The 18,050-nt window shown below is 34.4% G+C and overlaps 1 protein-coding gene across 2 annotated transcripts; it reads right to left on the reverse strand.

Moving 5' to 3' along the window:
* Positions 1-4,373: 4,373 nt before the first annotated feature.
* On the reverse strand, positions 4,374-11,772 carry LOC140445497 (uncharacterized). 2 transcript variants are annotated; one of them, XR_011951404.1, is made up of 2 exons: positions 5,122-11,772; positions 4,374-4,861 (listed from the first exon to the last, which is right to left on the reverse strand). XR_011951404.1 is itself a non-coding variant. In XM_072537548.1 (2 exons), exon 2 carries the CDS (start codon positions 10,178-10,180, stop codon positions 7,625-7,627), a length of 2,556 nt encoding a protein of 851 aa, XP_072393649.1. In that variant the 5' UTR covers positions 10,181-11,081; positions 11,342-11,772; the 3' UTR covers positions 4,374-7,624. The 2 variants fall into 2 exon arrangements, 1 of the variants encoding a protein (XP_072393649.1); XM_072537548.1 differs by having other exon boundaries at positions 4,374-11,081; positions 11,342-11,772.
* Positions 11,773-18,050: the final 6,278 nt, after the last annotated feature.

The following is an 18,050-nucleotide window of genomic DNA, read 5'->3' on the forward strand; positions in this document are numbered from 1 at the left end:
AAAATAAAAACTGTTTTGTATAAAACTTAATGAGGTCGCTGGTTAAATGATATTCGATAAATAATTATAACGAATAAATGAAATAATTTGTTTGTAAATCAATTAGCGAAAAATAGCAAATATAACTGTCAATAAATTAGGAAATTAACTGGTCTTACTCAGTATTGATGTTCGTACAAAGAAAGACTTACCCTTTGAAATATTTTAGTCGTAGCCACGACGTTGGTACCGTCGTGGCGTCGGCCGACGCGGCTCTATGGCACGAGAGCCACAAACTTCGTGTGTTTCGTTCGATGTCTTGTTAGGAAGTGTCTTGAGTTGAGACTTAAGACGGTCAGAAACAACCCTCTGACCACGCTTCGAGGTGGCAAAAGGACAAACCCATAAATCACCCTATTGTATTGTTAATTGTGACCGTAATACGAAACCGTACTTGTACACTTGTGTGTATTGGCGACACAAGACAAAAGAGAAGTCAAATTCTCCGCACTTAAACATAATACATGAGACGACCAGGTTTTACAGGAAGCAATATATTTACCAAAGTCGTTAGGATACATAGCATTGAATTTAGATCACATTACAGTACCGTAACAGAAATATTAATAGTAAAAATATGAAAAGAAATAGTACATACTTTCCCAAACAAAAACAAACCGCAATTAATCTTTAAAAAAACTATTGTATCCCATAAACAAATTAGACGGCGCTTAAATCTTCCGACAAAAATTAATTATCGATCCATACCTCGAATTTTCAATACATTCATATACTTCACCGCGTGGGATTCTAGTTAAAGTTCAGTGTGTCTTCAATCCAAAAATACCATTCGCAAAATCCACTGCGACTTAGGAGGAACTCCAAAAATACGATTGCCGATAGACTTGTATGACAATGTTGAAAAGTTTTAAATTACAGCCAGACAGAAAAAGAAGAAAAAAGCTGAAGCAAGAAAACACTAATTACCATACGTGTCTAAAATAATTATTTGGAAATAAATATATTTATTTTAACACTTTGTTTATCTGCCTTTTGGCGATAATGGAGCAATACAAAAAAAAACTTGTCTCTGAAATGTTCTAACACTCACTCTTCTTAGCCAGAGAAGGGGTTTGAAATATCCCAAACTGGACCGCAACGTAGTCGGCTATTTGGACTCGTGATTAAGGCTAATTTCTTGATCTAAATGCGACTCCGGTAGACACGTGCACTGTAGATCCGCTTTTTTTAGCGAAATTGTGGTTATTTCCAAAAAACCCTTCCACGAAGGCAGAAAATCCCCTTGAATATCCACTCGATTCATACTAGTCCAGATCCCAGATGGAACAGCAGCAAAAAAAACAAAATACTGTTTTTAAACTAGCCCGAACTTTTCGGTACCACTGTCAAACCTAGAATCACTTCCTTTCCGTCGTCTTCGCGAACACTTGGCAACTTGATGAACGGAGGTCACCGAATAATACCGAAATTCAAACATTTAAATTTTGTGATCCCAATTCTTCCAAGATAACTCTAGAAAGAACGATCTAAATTAGTTTCTTCGCAAAAAGAGGACGTTTTCCCTTAACTTCAGCACAATTTGCCAGACATTATCCCTATTTGAAAACTACTAATTTTATTTTCGCCACCTTGCTTATAATATATTATAGGCAACCGATCTTACACGTCTAGAATTGTTTAAATTGTTAAAAGTGTAAATTTTTCAAAATAGAGGTGGGACTTTCTACTTTAAATTTGGAACGTAACATTACCTTTGCCCTTGGTCCAGCTGTCTGTCTTCCTCTTCTTTTTTCTTGATAACTGCACGGATATAGTTGTGTATACTAGTCCAACCTGCTTTATTTTCAATCATTCTCTCAATCATTTTTCTCACTGTAACAAAATTCACCTCTCTCTCTCTCTCTCTCTCTCTCTCTCTCTCTCTCTCTCTCTTCAGTCTGTTTTTTTCTATTATTCATCTGTCGCACTCTAACATCGTATGTGTCACAGTGTCCGAGTGTCCGCAGTATAGGCAACCATCTGTATCGGCCTTTCTGAACCTAGAGAGGTAAGTCCTAAAAAACCCGTGTCCTGTGAGCACCTGCGTCAGGAAATAATCCAGTCGCCTGTGGCCACAGTGTCCACCCAATCTCTTATGTTCTGGATCAGCATTTTCGTCCACTGTGCCACATTCTCCATGTTGTTCAATTCTTGTTGCCATCTTTCAATTGACCTTTCCCTTACCTGTCTTCTCTCGGCCATAAAAGATTTGGGCCTCTTCTCTCATAGAGCTCTTTTCTTTCCACCGCAACATGCAACGGAACACATTCAGTGATGGTCCACAAGGCTGCCGCAGATACAGTCCTGTAGGCTCATGCCATTCGCAACAGACTTGTTCTGTCCACTCGTGTCATGAGCCTCCTATAGAGCGTTATCTCTACGGCCCCGCTCCAGACTGGTGCAGCGTAGAGGACCATCGACTGTACAACACCGTGTAAGACCCTCCTACTTTCGGATTTGGGTCCCCCAATGTTGGGCATCACCCTCCCCAACGCAGCCGCACTATTTGCAGCCTTCCGGGCCACATCCCGCATGTGCTCCGCCCATTTTCCATTCTGGTGCAATGTCACTCCTAGGTACTTTACGTGTTTCTTGGATGTTAGACATGTTCCCGCACATTGTAATTCAACACTTTGCCTGTTCCTTTTTCCCTTCAGAATAATGGCTTCGGTTTTCTCTTCAGTCCGTGTTGGGTCATCTATTTCTTTACGACGCCGCCTGCGTTCCGAACCCGGTATTTGAGATCTGGCTCATCCCGGGCCGCTACTAGTACAGCGAAGTCAGCTGCGAATGCGGAGATTGTACCCTCTCCATATTCACAGTTCATAACCTTGTTATATGCCAGGTTCCATAGCGTCGGGCCCAAGACAAGTCCCTGAGGCACCCCAGCCGTCACGTCCACGATCATTCCCTTTTCCACCATAATCCTTCTCTCGGACAGATACTCCGCCACCACATTCATCAGGTAACTAGGACATTCACTCTCCTCCATTGCCTTCATTACCTCGTTCCACTGCAGCGTATTAAATGCATTTCTAACATCGAACAACAGTACGGCCGCCCAGCGATATTCAGCCCCTCTGTTGCGCCATGCTTCAAGCACACTCACGATTGCATCAATCGTGCTTTTCCCTTTACAAAAACCAAATTGCCTCCGAGATAATCCACATGACCTCTCAACCATGTCGTATATGCGTACTAGCAGCATCCTTTCATACAGCTTACCGATGCAAGGAAGAAGACAGATGGGTCGATACTTTTCCCCAGTCTTGGGAGCAGTACCAGCCTCGATGTCCTTCAAGGCTCAGGAAAGGTCTGTGCTTCCAGCAGTGCATTCATGTGTTTCAGAAGCCACGCAGGCTCCGCCCGTGCTAGACCCTTCACCGCCTCAGGTGGTATCCGATCCAATCCGGAGGACCTGCGCGTCTTAATTGAACCCAATGCCCAAGTTCTTCTATGGTAAAGGTTACGGCACGCTCAGCTCACTCGTCCCTCCATACTCCATGCCATCTGCCGTCCCGAAAAGAGCTCTCTTGTTACCTTAAGCTTCTTGTCCATAGGAATTTCGTAAGGAGGATACGCATGGAACTTCTTCATGACGATCTTGTATCCCTGACCTCTAATGTCCTCATCCAGCTTTTCACACAGCTCTTTCTAGGTTCCAAGTTCCCTCTTCCTTGCGTGGTAATCTTCCCCGATCTCCTCGATGACCTCCGGTCTGATCCCTGCTCTGCCCCTTGCTCTCGCGACCTATCTTGCTTCCTTCCATCACTTCTTTAATGACTCTCTCCACGTTTTTCACCGTCGGTGATTGACTCTGCATCATGCTCACTCTCCATTAAATCAGCTCCTCGTATACTTTCCAGTCATTCTCATCGCCGCATCCGCCTCCCGACGTCCTGGACGTACGGACCGTGTTAGTGGTCACTGTTCCGGTTATCGAGAACCAGAAGTACCGATGTTCAGTTCCAGTGTAGTCTGGCAAAATCTTCCAGCCTCTTGCTTTCGCAACTATTCCTTGTGTCGCCATGATAATGTCGATGTACGTACCCGTACCTCTCCTAACAAAATTTATTTCATTGTCACCAGCAGTCATAATCGTTGTATCGTCGGCAAATGTATCAATGATCATCAATTTGGTCAATATTCGTCAGATTACCAGTGTACAAAAAATATATAGGACTGGTAACAGTAAACTTACCTGTGGTATACCTGCACGGATTTCCCTTAGGTCATAAAACACATCTTCAATATTTCTAAATATTGGGTAGAAAGAATGTTTTTCAGTTTATGGTTGTAACGATAAGACTACCAAAGAGAATTGAAATACTATTGTAAAAATAATACTCAATCAACCATGGGAGCTTATCGTCTATACCTTGCCTAGCTCAGTATCTCAAGGGTGAGTTCGTCTTGTCTTAAACTAGGGATTGAACCTGAGTTCTCATTTGATAGCAAATAAGACAAATTTTAACCAATCATATTTATTTAAATCAATAAAAAAACAATAATTAACCCTGCCAAAGCTTAACAGTTATAAGTGTTACTTATTGCTTCGATGGGCGGCTTGTGTGTTCTAGCTGTTGGATCCTCCACTTAGAAGTTGTGACTTCTGGAGAGCTGCAGTCACACGTGGCTGTATGTCCTGACTAAGTTTTGGTGTCCAATAAACCAATAAATTCAATAGATCCAATGAAATGTCCAATAAAAATAAAATGTCCAGTAAACCAATAAGTTTTATATCTCCAATAAAGTTTTGATGTGTCCAACAAACCCAATAAAATATCCAGTAAACCAATAAAGTTTTGATATCTCCAATAAACTAAAAGGATAAGAAACAACATGCATTAGAAACACATCAAAAAGAAAGGTTTAACTTCCTTGCCATCTTACAAAATTACACTTAAACAAATAGCGTATGGCAAGGATAAAATGAAATATGAATGTTACTACTTAGTTAAATTCTGTTAGAGACCTAATGCATATATCAGAAAAAAAATGTGCTTTGGAAAGAAAGTAAGGTTAGAAATATTGGAAATGTGGTCAGAATTATAGAATAAATATCACAATGAAAGTACTTACCCCAAGAGAAGTTGTAGACCATAAAAATGAGTCTTATAATAATTTTTGCCTTCTTTTATAAATTTCAAAAAGAGGCAAAAAATAATCCCACTACAGAAAAGTTGTTTTGACAGAAAGTGGGAGACTGAATGAAGTTAGCACAGATGTCATAGAATGTTGGTATAGATATCATGAAACTAGCTTGTCAGTCAACACAGAACAGAATAGTCTGCCGAACAAAAGTGAGAGGGCAAATATTTATTCTATGGGACAGAAAGAGAGAAAATAAAGACAGAGGAAGAAAAGAAAAAACATTTTGTGGGCGCCAACTATTTTTATGAATAAAAAAATAGTAAAAATTAAACTAAAGATAAAGAAATTAATAAATTAATAAAGAAATTAAAATGAAATAATTATTAAAATATAAATTAATAGAGATGTGACGTTTATAACGTTACACACTCCTACCACCCATCAGAAAAATTTCGAACACAACTGAGAAATTTTTCTCAAAGAAAACAAGAACACAATGTTCTACCTAGGAATAAATATATGCAGTAGTAATCTGTAGTAACAAATCAAAAATAAATACTTTATAACAAAGCAATCAAGTTAATGAATATAATAATAAAAGAATGATCATAAAAAAAAATTTAGAGTATTACTCAGGGAAATTGAATACTTCCCAACGAATTGTAGTATCCGTCAAACTAAAATTTGTTATATGTTATTTAAAAAATATATATAACAAAATAATTAAATTAATGAATATAAGTAATTAAGTTTACATTACTATTCATAAAAAATTTAAAGTATAACTCAAATTTGCTATATTTAAAAAAAAAATAACAAAATAATTTTCAGATGTTAATCTGGGGAAAATAAAAAAAATTACCCAATGAATTGTAGTATTCATCACACTAAAATTATTAATCTAATATTAATAAACTACTACAGAGAATATCTCTGGAAAAATAAAAAAAAATTACTCAATGAATTTCAGTATTCATTAAACTGAAATTAAATAGGTACTGTTATAAAGTAAGCAGTAAGATGGTGTAGCATAAAGTTTATAATAAAAATTTAATAATTATAATATACAGTTTTTGAGGGGAACGCTCAGGGGAATATAAATGCATATTACCCAAGGAATTTTAGTATTCATCAGACTAAAAATGAAGGGAAAAAATTAATTTAAAGTAATCGGGTATCTGTAGACTTTGGTACTGTACATGGACCCTACCAAAGGATCAATTGAAACCATGTTGGTATGAACGCAGTAGCCCATAGCCCACGGTTAAACCACGACAGCGCTCCTCGGAGACGACAGCCCTATGTGCCATGAACCCCCCGACGCCATACCCTGGAGACAACCCACCATTTAAGGAAGATCCAGTGGTACGAATGTACATCTGCATCAAAGCTCAGGCCCACAATAACAAAAATAATAATAACAAAGGGGCAATGCATCTGATATATTCAGATATACATTGTTGAAGAATTATGTCTTCAGAAATTCTTCTTCGGAAGTACAACAACTTCCTTTGCAAAATAGCATTCTATACACATAGTATGAAGTCTAGTTAATAATCAAAGTCAAAGGTAAGTATACAAAAATAAAGACAAATAAGCAAAGTCAGGTAAATACATAATATAGAGATCATATCTCACAAAAATGAATAGTTAATGGATACTGCTAATGAATGAACCTCAAAAAAAAAATTAGTACTCAGGATAACTGAGTACCTAAAGTAAGGTAACAATAATATCAAAATTATAAAATGAGTAAAAGCATGTAGACATTGATATGCAAATGTAATTATTGATAAACAACTCAAAAATACATATAAACTTTACTTGATATGTCAAATAAGACAAAGTTCTACACAAAAGAGATATAGTAACTGCATAAAACAAGTCTTAGAAGGCTAAGAGTAAGTTAATAATGAAAATAAGATAATGATACATAAGAAATGTTATTCTCACTAAATATAAACCAGGGATCTACACAAAAGAATAAAGTACTGCATAAATATAGTTTACAAAAATAGAAGAAAACAAGTGAAAGTAGGTATACTACAATCAAACTTCAAAGCGCCATAATTCTACACCAGATTTCTAAAAGTAGATGCATAGAATTATTTTAACTCCAAAAGAAATAAAAAAAAACACATCATCCAAAAAAAAAATATATACCTACTACGGTATATTAATTGTCTCTAAAAGACCAAAAAGGAACACAGATTCATATAATCTGGCCCAAAATCTCCTTAGGATATATGTATCCTAGGAAAACTAAAACACCATGTATGCAACTAACCATGTTGTCATACATAAAGTGCTGGATGAGGCTTTTAATTGTATCAAAATCAACAACAATTACCCAAAGTAAAATAATAGAAATATATAAACAGTTAGGGTAATGTCAAATAAATAAGATTAATATGTTTATCATAACTACAGAAATATCAAAATATAAAGAGATAAAATAATAAAAGATAATGCTTTACCATATTATACAACATTATTGAGACTCATCATCACTAGAATCAGTAACATCTAACTTAATATCTTGCACATGAAAATTACCAAGGTCTTTACCATCTAGATCCTTAAGATTATATACTAAAGGAGATAAAACTTTATGTATAATACAGGGAATAAATTTGGGAGCTAATTTAGCAGAAAAATCATCCACAGCTTTTGAAAGGATGTTATTTTTCTTCCGGACTTTAGCACTTACATGAAATTTTACATCATGTCTACGTAAATTGTAGCAATTAGTGTTGGTATTGTAAGAGTGACCTATTCTCTTCTGAACTTCATTAAAGATAGGAGAAATATTCTCTAAAGGCTTGCAAGAAGCACAAACTTTACATTTATGAACATAGTTCACAACAAAAGATCTCATTTTAGGCCAGTAATACAATTCTGAAATCCTAGAAAGGGTTTTAAAGACACCTAAATGAGCAGCTGTAGGATCATCATGATAAATTTGCAAAATTTCCTTCCTATGTGGAGAAGGAACAAAAATTTTCCATTCTGGAGAAGAATCAGAAAACTTTGAGCTAGAAAAAACATATTTATAAAGAACATCATCCTGAACCTTAAAAGCAGGATATAAGTTAGGGTTTACTGTAACTTTCCCTATCATATTCCTATACCAAGCATCTGTTTTTAAATTAGATAAATTCAAGAGAGAAACTTGAGATACTTCAGGAATTCTTGAAAGAGAGTCAGTTACTACATTTACAGAATCACTACGATGAACAGAGTTAAGTTGTGACTGTTGAATGTCAGAAAGATTTTCAGCACTGCTAACAGTATTTACTACACAAGTAGATAAATCTGTAGCCTTAAATGAAAAATTTGAGAAATCCAAACAAAGTTGAAACAAACGAATAAAATCCATACCTAATATCATCTTATGTGAAATAGAAGGAACTATTAACACTTTAAGTGATTGAGTTTTACTCAATAAAGTAACAGGTAACCAAACATATCCTAAAATACTCTGAATGTTTCCATCAGCAGTAGTGAGTTGACTTGAAACATCATAATTAAGTGCTAATTTGAGTTTTTTAAGTAAAAATAAAGAAGGAAAACCAATAATACTAACATTACTGCCAGTATCAAGAAGTGCAGAGATTGTTTCACTACCTACAGAAATAGAAATATATGGTCTATTATCATTAGTATGAACATCTAATAATGAAGTAGAATTTAAATGTACCTTAGAATTTAAAGGACCACTAGAAAGAACAGAAGTACTAGAAGAAGGTAAAGTTTCAGATTGTACTGAAGAAAAAGTGCTTAAATTATCATTAGATCTAAAAGAAGTAGTTTTAGGTATAACTTTCTTAGACACATTCACTGACTTGGGTTGTTTGAATGTCTTCGAAAAGTTTTCCCTGGAATGTTCTTTCAAACCGTTTTTTGAACATCTGCTACATTCATTTGTGGTGATATTCTTAAACCCACAACCATGACAAAACTTTCTCTTGGGTTTATTACATACTTGAAAAGTATGGCCTGTCATGTTGCAGTTCCAACATGTAGCAGAAGAAGAAAGAGACTCAACAGAAAATTTACTGCGAGACGAAATAGTAAGAGCAGCTTCAAATCTCTTACAATACTTTGTAAGGTCTGCAACTGATTCCACATCCTGGAAAGCAAGAGCCTTGACATAATCAGGAAGAAGACCATTAATGATATCATCTACTTTTTCACACTCAGGAATAGATTTTGAAGACCGGAGCATCAAAGACTCCATATAAGAAATATATGCAGAGACAGGTTGTTTGAAAGACTGTTTTGTAGAACGTATTTGTTCCCACAAATTTCTTTCATAATTGTAAGGTAAATAAGTTTCCTTTAAGGAAGCAACTAATTCAGACCAAGAATTAAAAGATTTTTTTGTAAAGTGATTATGCCACCAAGTAAAAGCAGCACCTTCAAATAGGTCTCCTGCAGAGATGAATAAATCTTCATCAGTGCAGTTCCTAGAAAACTTTAAAGTTTCAATCTGTTCGAGAAATGGAATTAGAGGTTCTTTACCAGAAAATTTTTTAATACCCCATTTATAAACAGGAACAGACTTAACAGGTGAGGCTGAAGATTGAGAATAATTAAGGTTTACTCTATCAGGAGTAGAAGCAACAGGTTGGTCTACCATATCAGGTTGATCTACAATGTCAGACAAAGTACCTTCTAATTTCAACAAATCATAGCGGATAGCTTTTTTTAATTTTTCTTCGTCTACAGAAGTTGGCTGTAGACAGGAGATTCTACCAGACAAATGAGTTAAACGAGAACTGAAAGCTTTGAATCTACTATCAGATTTTGTACCTGAATAATCAGATATAAGACTTAATAGGTCAGAATAGGAAGCTAAAGCTTGTTGGTAATCAACATCAAAAGATAGATTAACAGAAACATCAGAAAAACTACGGTTACTGGCTTCTTGAGAAAGAAGTCCAGCAAGGATCTTTCGTTTTTCCTCTACTGTATTTGGGACAGAGACATTCCTAATAAGAATTTCATATGATAATTCATCTGTCTTTAAATGTTTAGGTAGCATCTTGGAGAAATAATTTAAAAAATTAAGAAAGTAATTAAAATACACTATCCACAAAAACTGGTTAAGTTAATAAAAAACAAACCACTTACAACAGTATAAAAGTACCTACCATCAAAAAAAAACATATAAAATATCTGAGTATAAAATATATATGCTGAAATATATAAAAATGGTAATACTTTTTAACCCAACATGTGAAAATATATAAAAACAGTCAAAAATATGGAAATATTAAAATTAACTGCAAATAATGATAATATGAACACACAAAAAATATAAATAAGAAAGTATTTATTAAAGTTTGTTATTTGCCACCAAACCAAAAACTCAGAGCACAATTCCCTGAATAAAACAAGTACGGTTGGGCGCCAATGTGTAACGATAAGACTACCAAAGAGAATTGAAATACTATTGTAAAAATAATACTCAATCAACCATGGGAGCTTATCGTCTATACCTTGCCTAGCTCAGTATCTCAAGGGTGAGTTCGTCTTGTCTTAAACTAGGGATTGAACCTGAGTTCTCATTTGATAGCAAATAAGACAAATTTTAACCAATCATATTTATTTAAATCAATAAAAAAACAATAATTAACCCTGCCAAAGCTTAACAGTTATAAGTGTTACTTATTGCTTCGATGGGCGGCTTGTGTGTTCTAGCTGTTGGATCCTCCACTTAGAAGTTGTGACTTCTGGAGAGCTGCAGTCACACGTGGCTGTATGTCCTGACTAAGTTTTGGTGTCCAATAAACCAATAAATTCAATAGATCCAATGAAATGTCCAATAAAAATAAAATGTCCAGTAAACCAATAAGTTTTATATCTCCAATAAAGTTTTGATGTGTCCAACAAACCCAATAAAATATCCAGTAAACCAATAAAGTTTTGATATCTCCAATAAACTAAAAGGATAAGAAACAACATGCATTAGAAACACATCAAAAAGAAAGGTTTAACTTCCTTGCCATCTTACAAAATTACACTTAAACAAATAGCGTATGGCAAGGATAAAATGAAATATGAATGTTACTACTTAGTTAAATTCTGTTAGAGACCTAATGCATATATCAGAAAAAAAATGTGCTTTGGAAAGAAAGTAAGGTTAGAAATATTGGAAATGTGGTCAGAATTATAGAATAAATATCACAATGAAAGTACTTACCCCAAGAGAAGTTGTAGACCATAAAAATGAGTCTTATAATAATTTTTGCCTTCTTTTATAAATTTCAAAAAGAGGCAAAAAATAATCCCACTACAGAAAAGTTGTTTTGACAGAAAGTGGGAGACTGAATGAAGTTAGCACAGATGTCATAGAATGTTGGTATAGATATCATGAAACTAGCTTGTCAGTCAACACAGAACAGAATAGTCTGCCGAACAAAAGTGAGAGGGCAAATATTTATTCTATGGGACAGAAAGAGAGAAAATAAAGACAGAGGAAGAAAAGAAAAAACATTTTGTGGGCGCCAACTATTTTTATGAATAAAAAAATAGTAAAAATTAAACTAAAGATAAAGAAATTAATAAATTAATAAAGAAATTAAAATGAAATAATTATTAAAATATAAATTAATAGAGATGTGACGTTTATAACGTTACATGGTATAATCTCAATGCTAGGCATCGTCATAGGTTTGAGCCACATCTAAAAGAGTTGCTGAGCTGACTATGTTTTGTCGAGAATCAGCTACTTATTTTGATCAATTGTTAGAATATTCTAATATTGTATATATGATATATTTTAATATTGTCAATAATCTCCTCACTAAATATTTCTAAATACAAAAATGAGCGTAATAAATACGCAAAAGAAGCAGTTTTTTATGTTATCATAAATAAAAAATCAAACATTGGGTATTTTTAAAGCCAACTCTTGAAAACCACAAACAATTATTTAATTAGTTTGGTACAAATCTAAAACTAACAATGTTGATTGACGAAACAAGGACCAATTAAGTATCTTTTTAAAGTGGGGGTATGATTTAATAAAAAATGAAGATTAGTAAATAATGTTGAAAAAAATTTACGTAACCTTCCCATTGTTTGTTCAAGTAGTTTTTATCAATAAAATGTAATCATTAAAATAAACATGTAAAAACGTTTTATGTATAATGTCTATAATGGACATTAAATAAACTAAGTTGTTTGGAGTTTCCGGGATTTTACTTAAACAACGATGTTTCCATTTTTTAATTATCGGCATAACTTTTTATTTAGTCTTTATTAGAAGTTAAATACTAGTATCTAATACCTATCTCAATTTTAAGTTTTTCCAAACTTCTTGTATTGGTAGTAGACGTTTTACGTAAAAAAAATTCTTTAAATTGTACAGCCATAAAAGCTATCTTCCGTTATTATTCATTCCTTCGTTTAAATCTGTCTAAATATGATCTATGGTCAAAAAGTTGTTGTCTCCACATAAGTATTTAAGATGGCGCTAATACACAGATTCCAGCCTGATACTAGATTATATCTGGCTTAGCTGCCCTAACCGTCAACAAACTGGAACAAGCAGCGAATGATACTTCTAGCGGAAGTCAGAATTTATTACAGTTCAGTAATACAACGTTTAAAACAAGGAACTTGAGAAAGAGATGTAATGGTTATATGCCTAGACGCTACATAGTCCATACCTACGCGAGAGAAGAAGACTGGAAGAGTAATAATCAGGATCCACTTAGGGGAGCAAAATCTAGGTCTTCGGAAAAATGACTGGCTACTAAAAAGTCTAGTTTTTCTTCTTACGGTGCCTATCTGTTCCGTATTTTGGCGATCCGTATAGTTATCTTAACTTTACTTGAAGCTATTCGTCGGTTGTAGACGTATTGAACCACTTCCTCTTCTTCTCCCTGGTCTTCTCTTTCGAAATACCATGCCCTGAAGAATGAGTTGCAATAAGCCATATCTGCGTTCATTTCTTATAATAAAACCAACCTATTCTAATTTGCGCTCTTTGATTGTGTTAATGATATCGCATTTCTTGCCCATTCTATGTATGACTTTAATATTAGTCACACAATCCACCCATGAAATTCGTAAGATGCGCCTGTAACACCAAATTTTGAAGCCCTCGAGCTTTCCTAAAGAAGCTTCAGAGACCGTCCGTGCCTCTACTCTGTATAATAGTGTAGAAAATATATAGCATCTGATAATAGATATTTTGGAAGTAATAAATCGTAACTTCTGAAAAGAGACTTCATCTTTGCGAACGCTGATCTGGCTTTCCCTATGCGTTGTTTTATTTCAGTAGAGTGGTCCCATTGACTATTTATGTTAGTACCAAGATATGTGTTGCTGTTTACCCTGTCAATTGGCTGTTGGTTTACCAAAAGATCCGTATTTAATATTTCGCGCTTACTAACTATCATATACTTTATTTTGTTCGTATTGAGATCCAACCCATATTCTCGACTTATATGTTAAATAGCACTGGAGACAGAATGCATCCTTGTCTCAGTCTTCTATCTATGGAAATTGTCTCTATTAACTGGTCATCCACTATGGCAATTATCTCTATTGACTAGTCATCCACTTTAATGTTGGCAGTTTGGTTTGTAATATAAACTATAAATAATTCGCTATAAAGTCTCTATTATCCAAGCCCGCTTTTTTCAAGATGGATACGAGCAAAAGTCTATTACAAGGTATCAATGGTTTAATGTTACCAATTACAGCGCTATTTGTGAACCTGTTATCATGAAAAGGTTCAGCGTTACTTTAAAACAAAAGCCCTGGATATAACAGGCCAGAACAAAAAGTTTATCGGGTATTGGAAAATATCTTATATCAGATATGGCAAATGTTGCAGGTCTAGTACAGGTTACGAGGAATATAGTCAAAGACATATTAAAATACTACCATTGATTAATTTCTGTTTTAGTGATTTACCTACGGTAAATATAAGTATCAGTTGGTTAGTTAGACTAGCGGGTCAGGTAAATCAATTGTGTTCACTTTACTGTAAATAATCTCGTGGTCAATAGTTCAGATCCTGTAAAATTCAACCACTTAGACTAGAATACACTGTTGTATGAGATCGACCCATGGATGATTTATACTCACTCTATAAATCTCTACGGGAACAGTAAGTATGTTTGAAAAACCGGAAAATATAGAAATATGAGAATCCCAGAAAGAGGGAATATAAAGAAGATCCTTTACGAATCAGCATACCTTTCACAGGATGACGTTGAATAACCTCTATTAAGGAAAATAAAACAGCAAGGATAACAAATGAATAGACTGCACACCACATAACTCGGGGCAGCACACAAACGAATGAAAAAGATGTCATTACTACAACTTGTTATGGAATATAATTTAGACATATTTTTAAGGTATCAAATAAACCATCTTTCTTAATTAAATAACAAAAGAGGTAACTGACATAACAACAGCTACTACTCATGTGGCTAGAGCTGTTAGAAAGTGACGTAGAAAAATTTCTCGATAGACTTATTATAGATGGTGTAATGGTTGCCTATACATCAGGAACAATATGTGTATAGAGCAGGAAACAACACTACTTGATTTAAAGAAGATGGGTTGACATATTTTATTTGTCAGTTACGCACCGATATCAATAATTTCTTTCAAACAATTTATTTGTAAATCTGAATAACGGTTTTTAACAGTGTTGTACCCATATGCTTTTGCCGGATGTTCCTTTTTAATTACCTGAAATTTATTCGCGATTTTGCCCGGACGTGGAAACGGTTGTAGAATTGCAAGACTGTAGTGAAAAACTCTTAGATAGATATAAGACTACCAAAAGAAAATAACATCCAGAAAAACTAAAAACAAAGATTAATAAGAATTTTGCGAAAATAGTTGAAGACGCTATTAGATGCGTAGAAGAACAGTGGAACGAAATGAAGACATCTATTTCCACAATTTCACATGAATATGTAAAATTAAAAAGAGAAAAGAAGCAAGAATGGATGACAGATAAAATATTGCAGATAATGGAAGAAAATTGAAAGGTAGAAATGACAACGAGTACAAAAAGTTGCATAGACTATACTAAAGCAGGTAAAAGGAGCAAGAGAAGCATGGCTGACCGAGAAATGTACGGAAATTGAAACACTACAACGCAAACAAGACGATTTCCATATTCACAATAACAGAAAACAACGCAATACAGGAATAGTTGTAGACATTGAAGGCCAGATTTTGACTACCATTGAAGATAAATTACGAAGATGGAAAGAATATATGCAAGAATTATTCAAAGATGCAGCATGAAGTCCGACTGAAATAAACAATCCCTACCGCGCAGAAATATCAAACGAAGAAGTAACTATGACCATAAAGCGAATTAATGATGGGAAATTACCAGGACCTGATGAGGTGCATGGTGAAAGTTTAAAACTATTAAAGGCACACCAAATCACAGCTCTTACGAAGCTATTCAAAAATATCTACGAGACTCGTTACTTACAAAAAGACTGGCTACTATCAATATTCATTCCACTCCCTAAAAAACCCAACGCTAGGAAATGTGAAGAACATAGATTAATTAGTTTGATGAATCGTGTACTTAAAGTGCTCCTCACTATCATTTACTTGCGCATACACACCAAATTAGAAGAACACCTGGGTGAAGTTCAATTTGGATTCAGAGTAGGATCGGAACGAGGAAAGCACTTTTTAGTTTGCAAGTTCTAATACTGAGAACCAGGGATGTCAACTGCGATGTGTACGCATGTTTCATTGATTTCGAGAAGGCATTTGATAAAGTCCCACATGGGAAACTAATCGGTATCCTAAAAACATCAGGACTCGATGGTAAGGATATAAGACTGGTCTCAAACTTATATCTCCAACAAAAAGCATCAGTGCGATTAGAAAATGAACTGTCCGAGATCTTCAGTCGAAAAAGGAGTTAGACAGGGTTGCATATTGTCACCGGCATTATTAAACATATACTCTGAAAACATCTTTAGAGAAGTCTTGGACGAATCAGAAGATGGGATTGCTGTAAATAGCCAACTTATAAACAATATTAGATATATACAGTGTTGCTGGCAGATAGTGCACAGGGGCTCCAAAGGATGATAAATAACGTTGTAGAAACATGTAACAAATACGGCCTAAAACTAAATTACAAGAAGACAAAAATAATAATCATTAGTTAAAACACCAATATAAACGCATAAATTACAATAAGCGATACACCGTTAGAAAGAGTAGAAAAAATATGCTATTTGGGTTGCAATATTAAGGATACTTGCAATCACTGCTACGAAATAAAAATTCGTATCGAAAAAGCCAGAAGCTCTTTTAACAGCTCTAGGAAGATTCTCTGCAAGTTATCTTTAAGTATCAATATACGCATAAGAATTCGTAGATGTTACGTCTTTAGTGTCCTCCTCTATGGAGTAGAAAGCTGGAGCCTTACAGAAGATGCCATAAAACGATTAGAGGCATTAGAGGCATTTAAAATGTGGTCCTACCGACACATGTTGAGGGTCTCGAGGGTCTAGAAGAAACTATACATCAAACAAGTAACATAACTATTTTCCAGAGGCTAAGAAAAGACAAAGAAATTATTAACACCGACTTCTACAATTGATTCTGCAAGACAAGATTGAGGGTAAGAGAGGCCCTGGACATAGACGTACATCCTGGCTGGCCAATCTAAGGAAGTGGACTGAAGTGGTCTAACGTCATCTTCGTCTATTTTGAGTTGCTGTGAACAAAATAAGATGGGTTATTGTGGTCGCCAACATCTTTAGAATATAGGCACATTTAAAAGAAGTGAAAAAATTAATTGTACAGTTTTCTTCTCTGTGTAATTGTCGTCTTTACTTGGTGATCCAAGTTGGATCTCTGTACTTAAAGAGTAATTACGTGCTGATTTTATGTACTGCATAAACCTAACATATATTTTCAGAATGTTGTTAACGAGAAAGTTGACCGTAGTTAGTATTAGTATTTGAATGAATTCATTGAACTATTTTTGATATAAAAACCCCCAAATAAAGTTAACGCTTATTATCCTCTAGATAAAATACTGTGTATATAACCCAGAATTTAATCTTTCCTACAAATACAACAAGATACTAATGGTTATAGTTATAAATATAATTTTGTACAAAGACGTAAAGAATTGTCTTAGTTAAAGAGTTCTTTGTTGAATACCTGATAAATAATAGATACTTATGTTTGTCTGGAATAGTTTTGATTAAATACACTTATTTGATAATGATACTGTACCGTTTTTAAATAAAACGAGCGGTTCTAATTTATATAAATATATTTATTTATAAGTTTACAGCACGATTATATCTTATTAACTAAACTTTAACTCATAAAAGGCCTGCTTATATACAAGTTATTATGTACTAGAATATTCTGGAGTAGTCCACCTATATCCTTCCCGTAGCAAACGCATCGAGAATGCTAACGATCGAATATTCTAGATCCATACTTCTAAGAACTGTGACTCGTACCACGCATCGGAGATGGGCTATTTCGTTAGAATATTACTCATTATAAACATTGTATGATGTAGTAAATTCTTCTGGAACAATAAGCACCTCCAATTTAAATATATTTTGAACTAATGTGTAGGATTTAGTCATGAAATTCTAGCCACATAATATATATAAATCGTTGGGAAACTATATGTAGTCATCTTCTTCTTCTTCATGTACCATCTCCGCCACGGAGGTTGGCAATCATCATGGCTATTCTTATCTTTATCTAGTCATATATGTGGTTAAAAATCATTTACGCATAAAACCAAATAAAATAGAAACTGAATAAGAATCCTCTAAACAATATTAGGAAAAAATTTAATCTACAGTAGAAAAAGAACACTATCAAAATGTGGAAAATATAAGTTTATTTGAATAAAATGAGAGACG

Source organism: Diabrotica undecimpunctata, chromosome 7, assembly GCF_040954645.1.
Source record: "Diabrotica undecimpunctata isolate CICGRU chromosome 7, icDiaUnde3, whole genome shotgun sequence".
Taxonomy (NCBI): Eukaryota; Metazoa; Arthropoda; class Insecta; order Coleoptera; family Chrysomelidae; genus Diabrotica; species Diabrotica undecimpunctata.

What these genes read in the sequence shown, in the direction of transcription:
- LOC140445497 (XM_072537548.1), bottom strand. Translation starts at nt 10,180, where the DNA reads ATGCTACCTAAACATTTAAAGACAGATGAATTATCATATGAAATTCTT.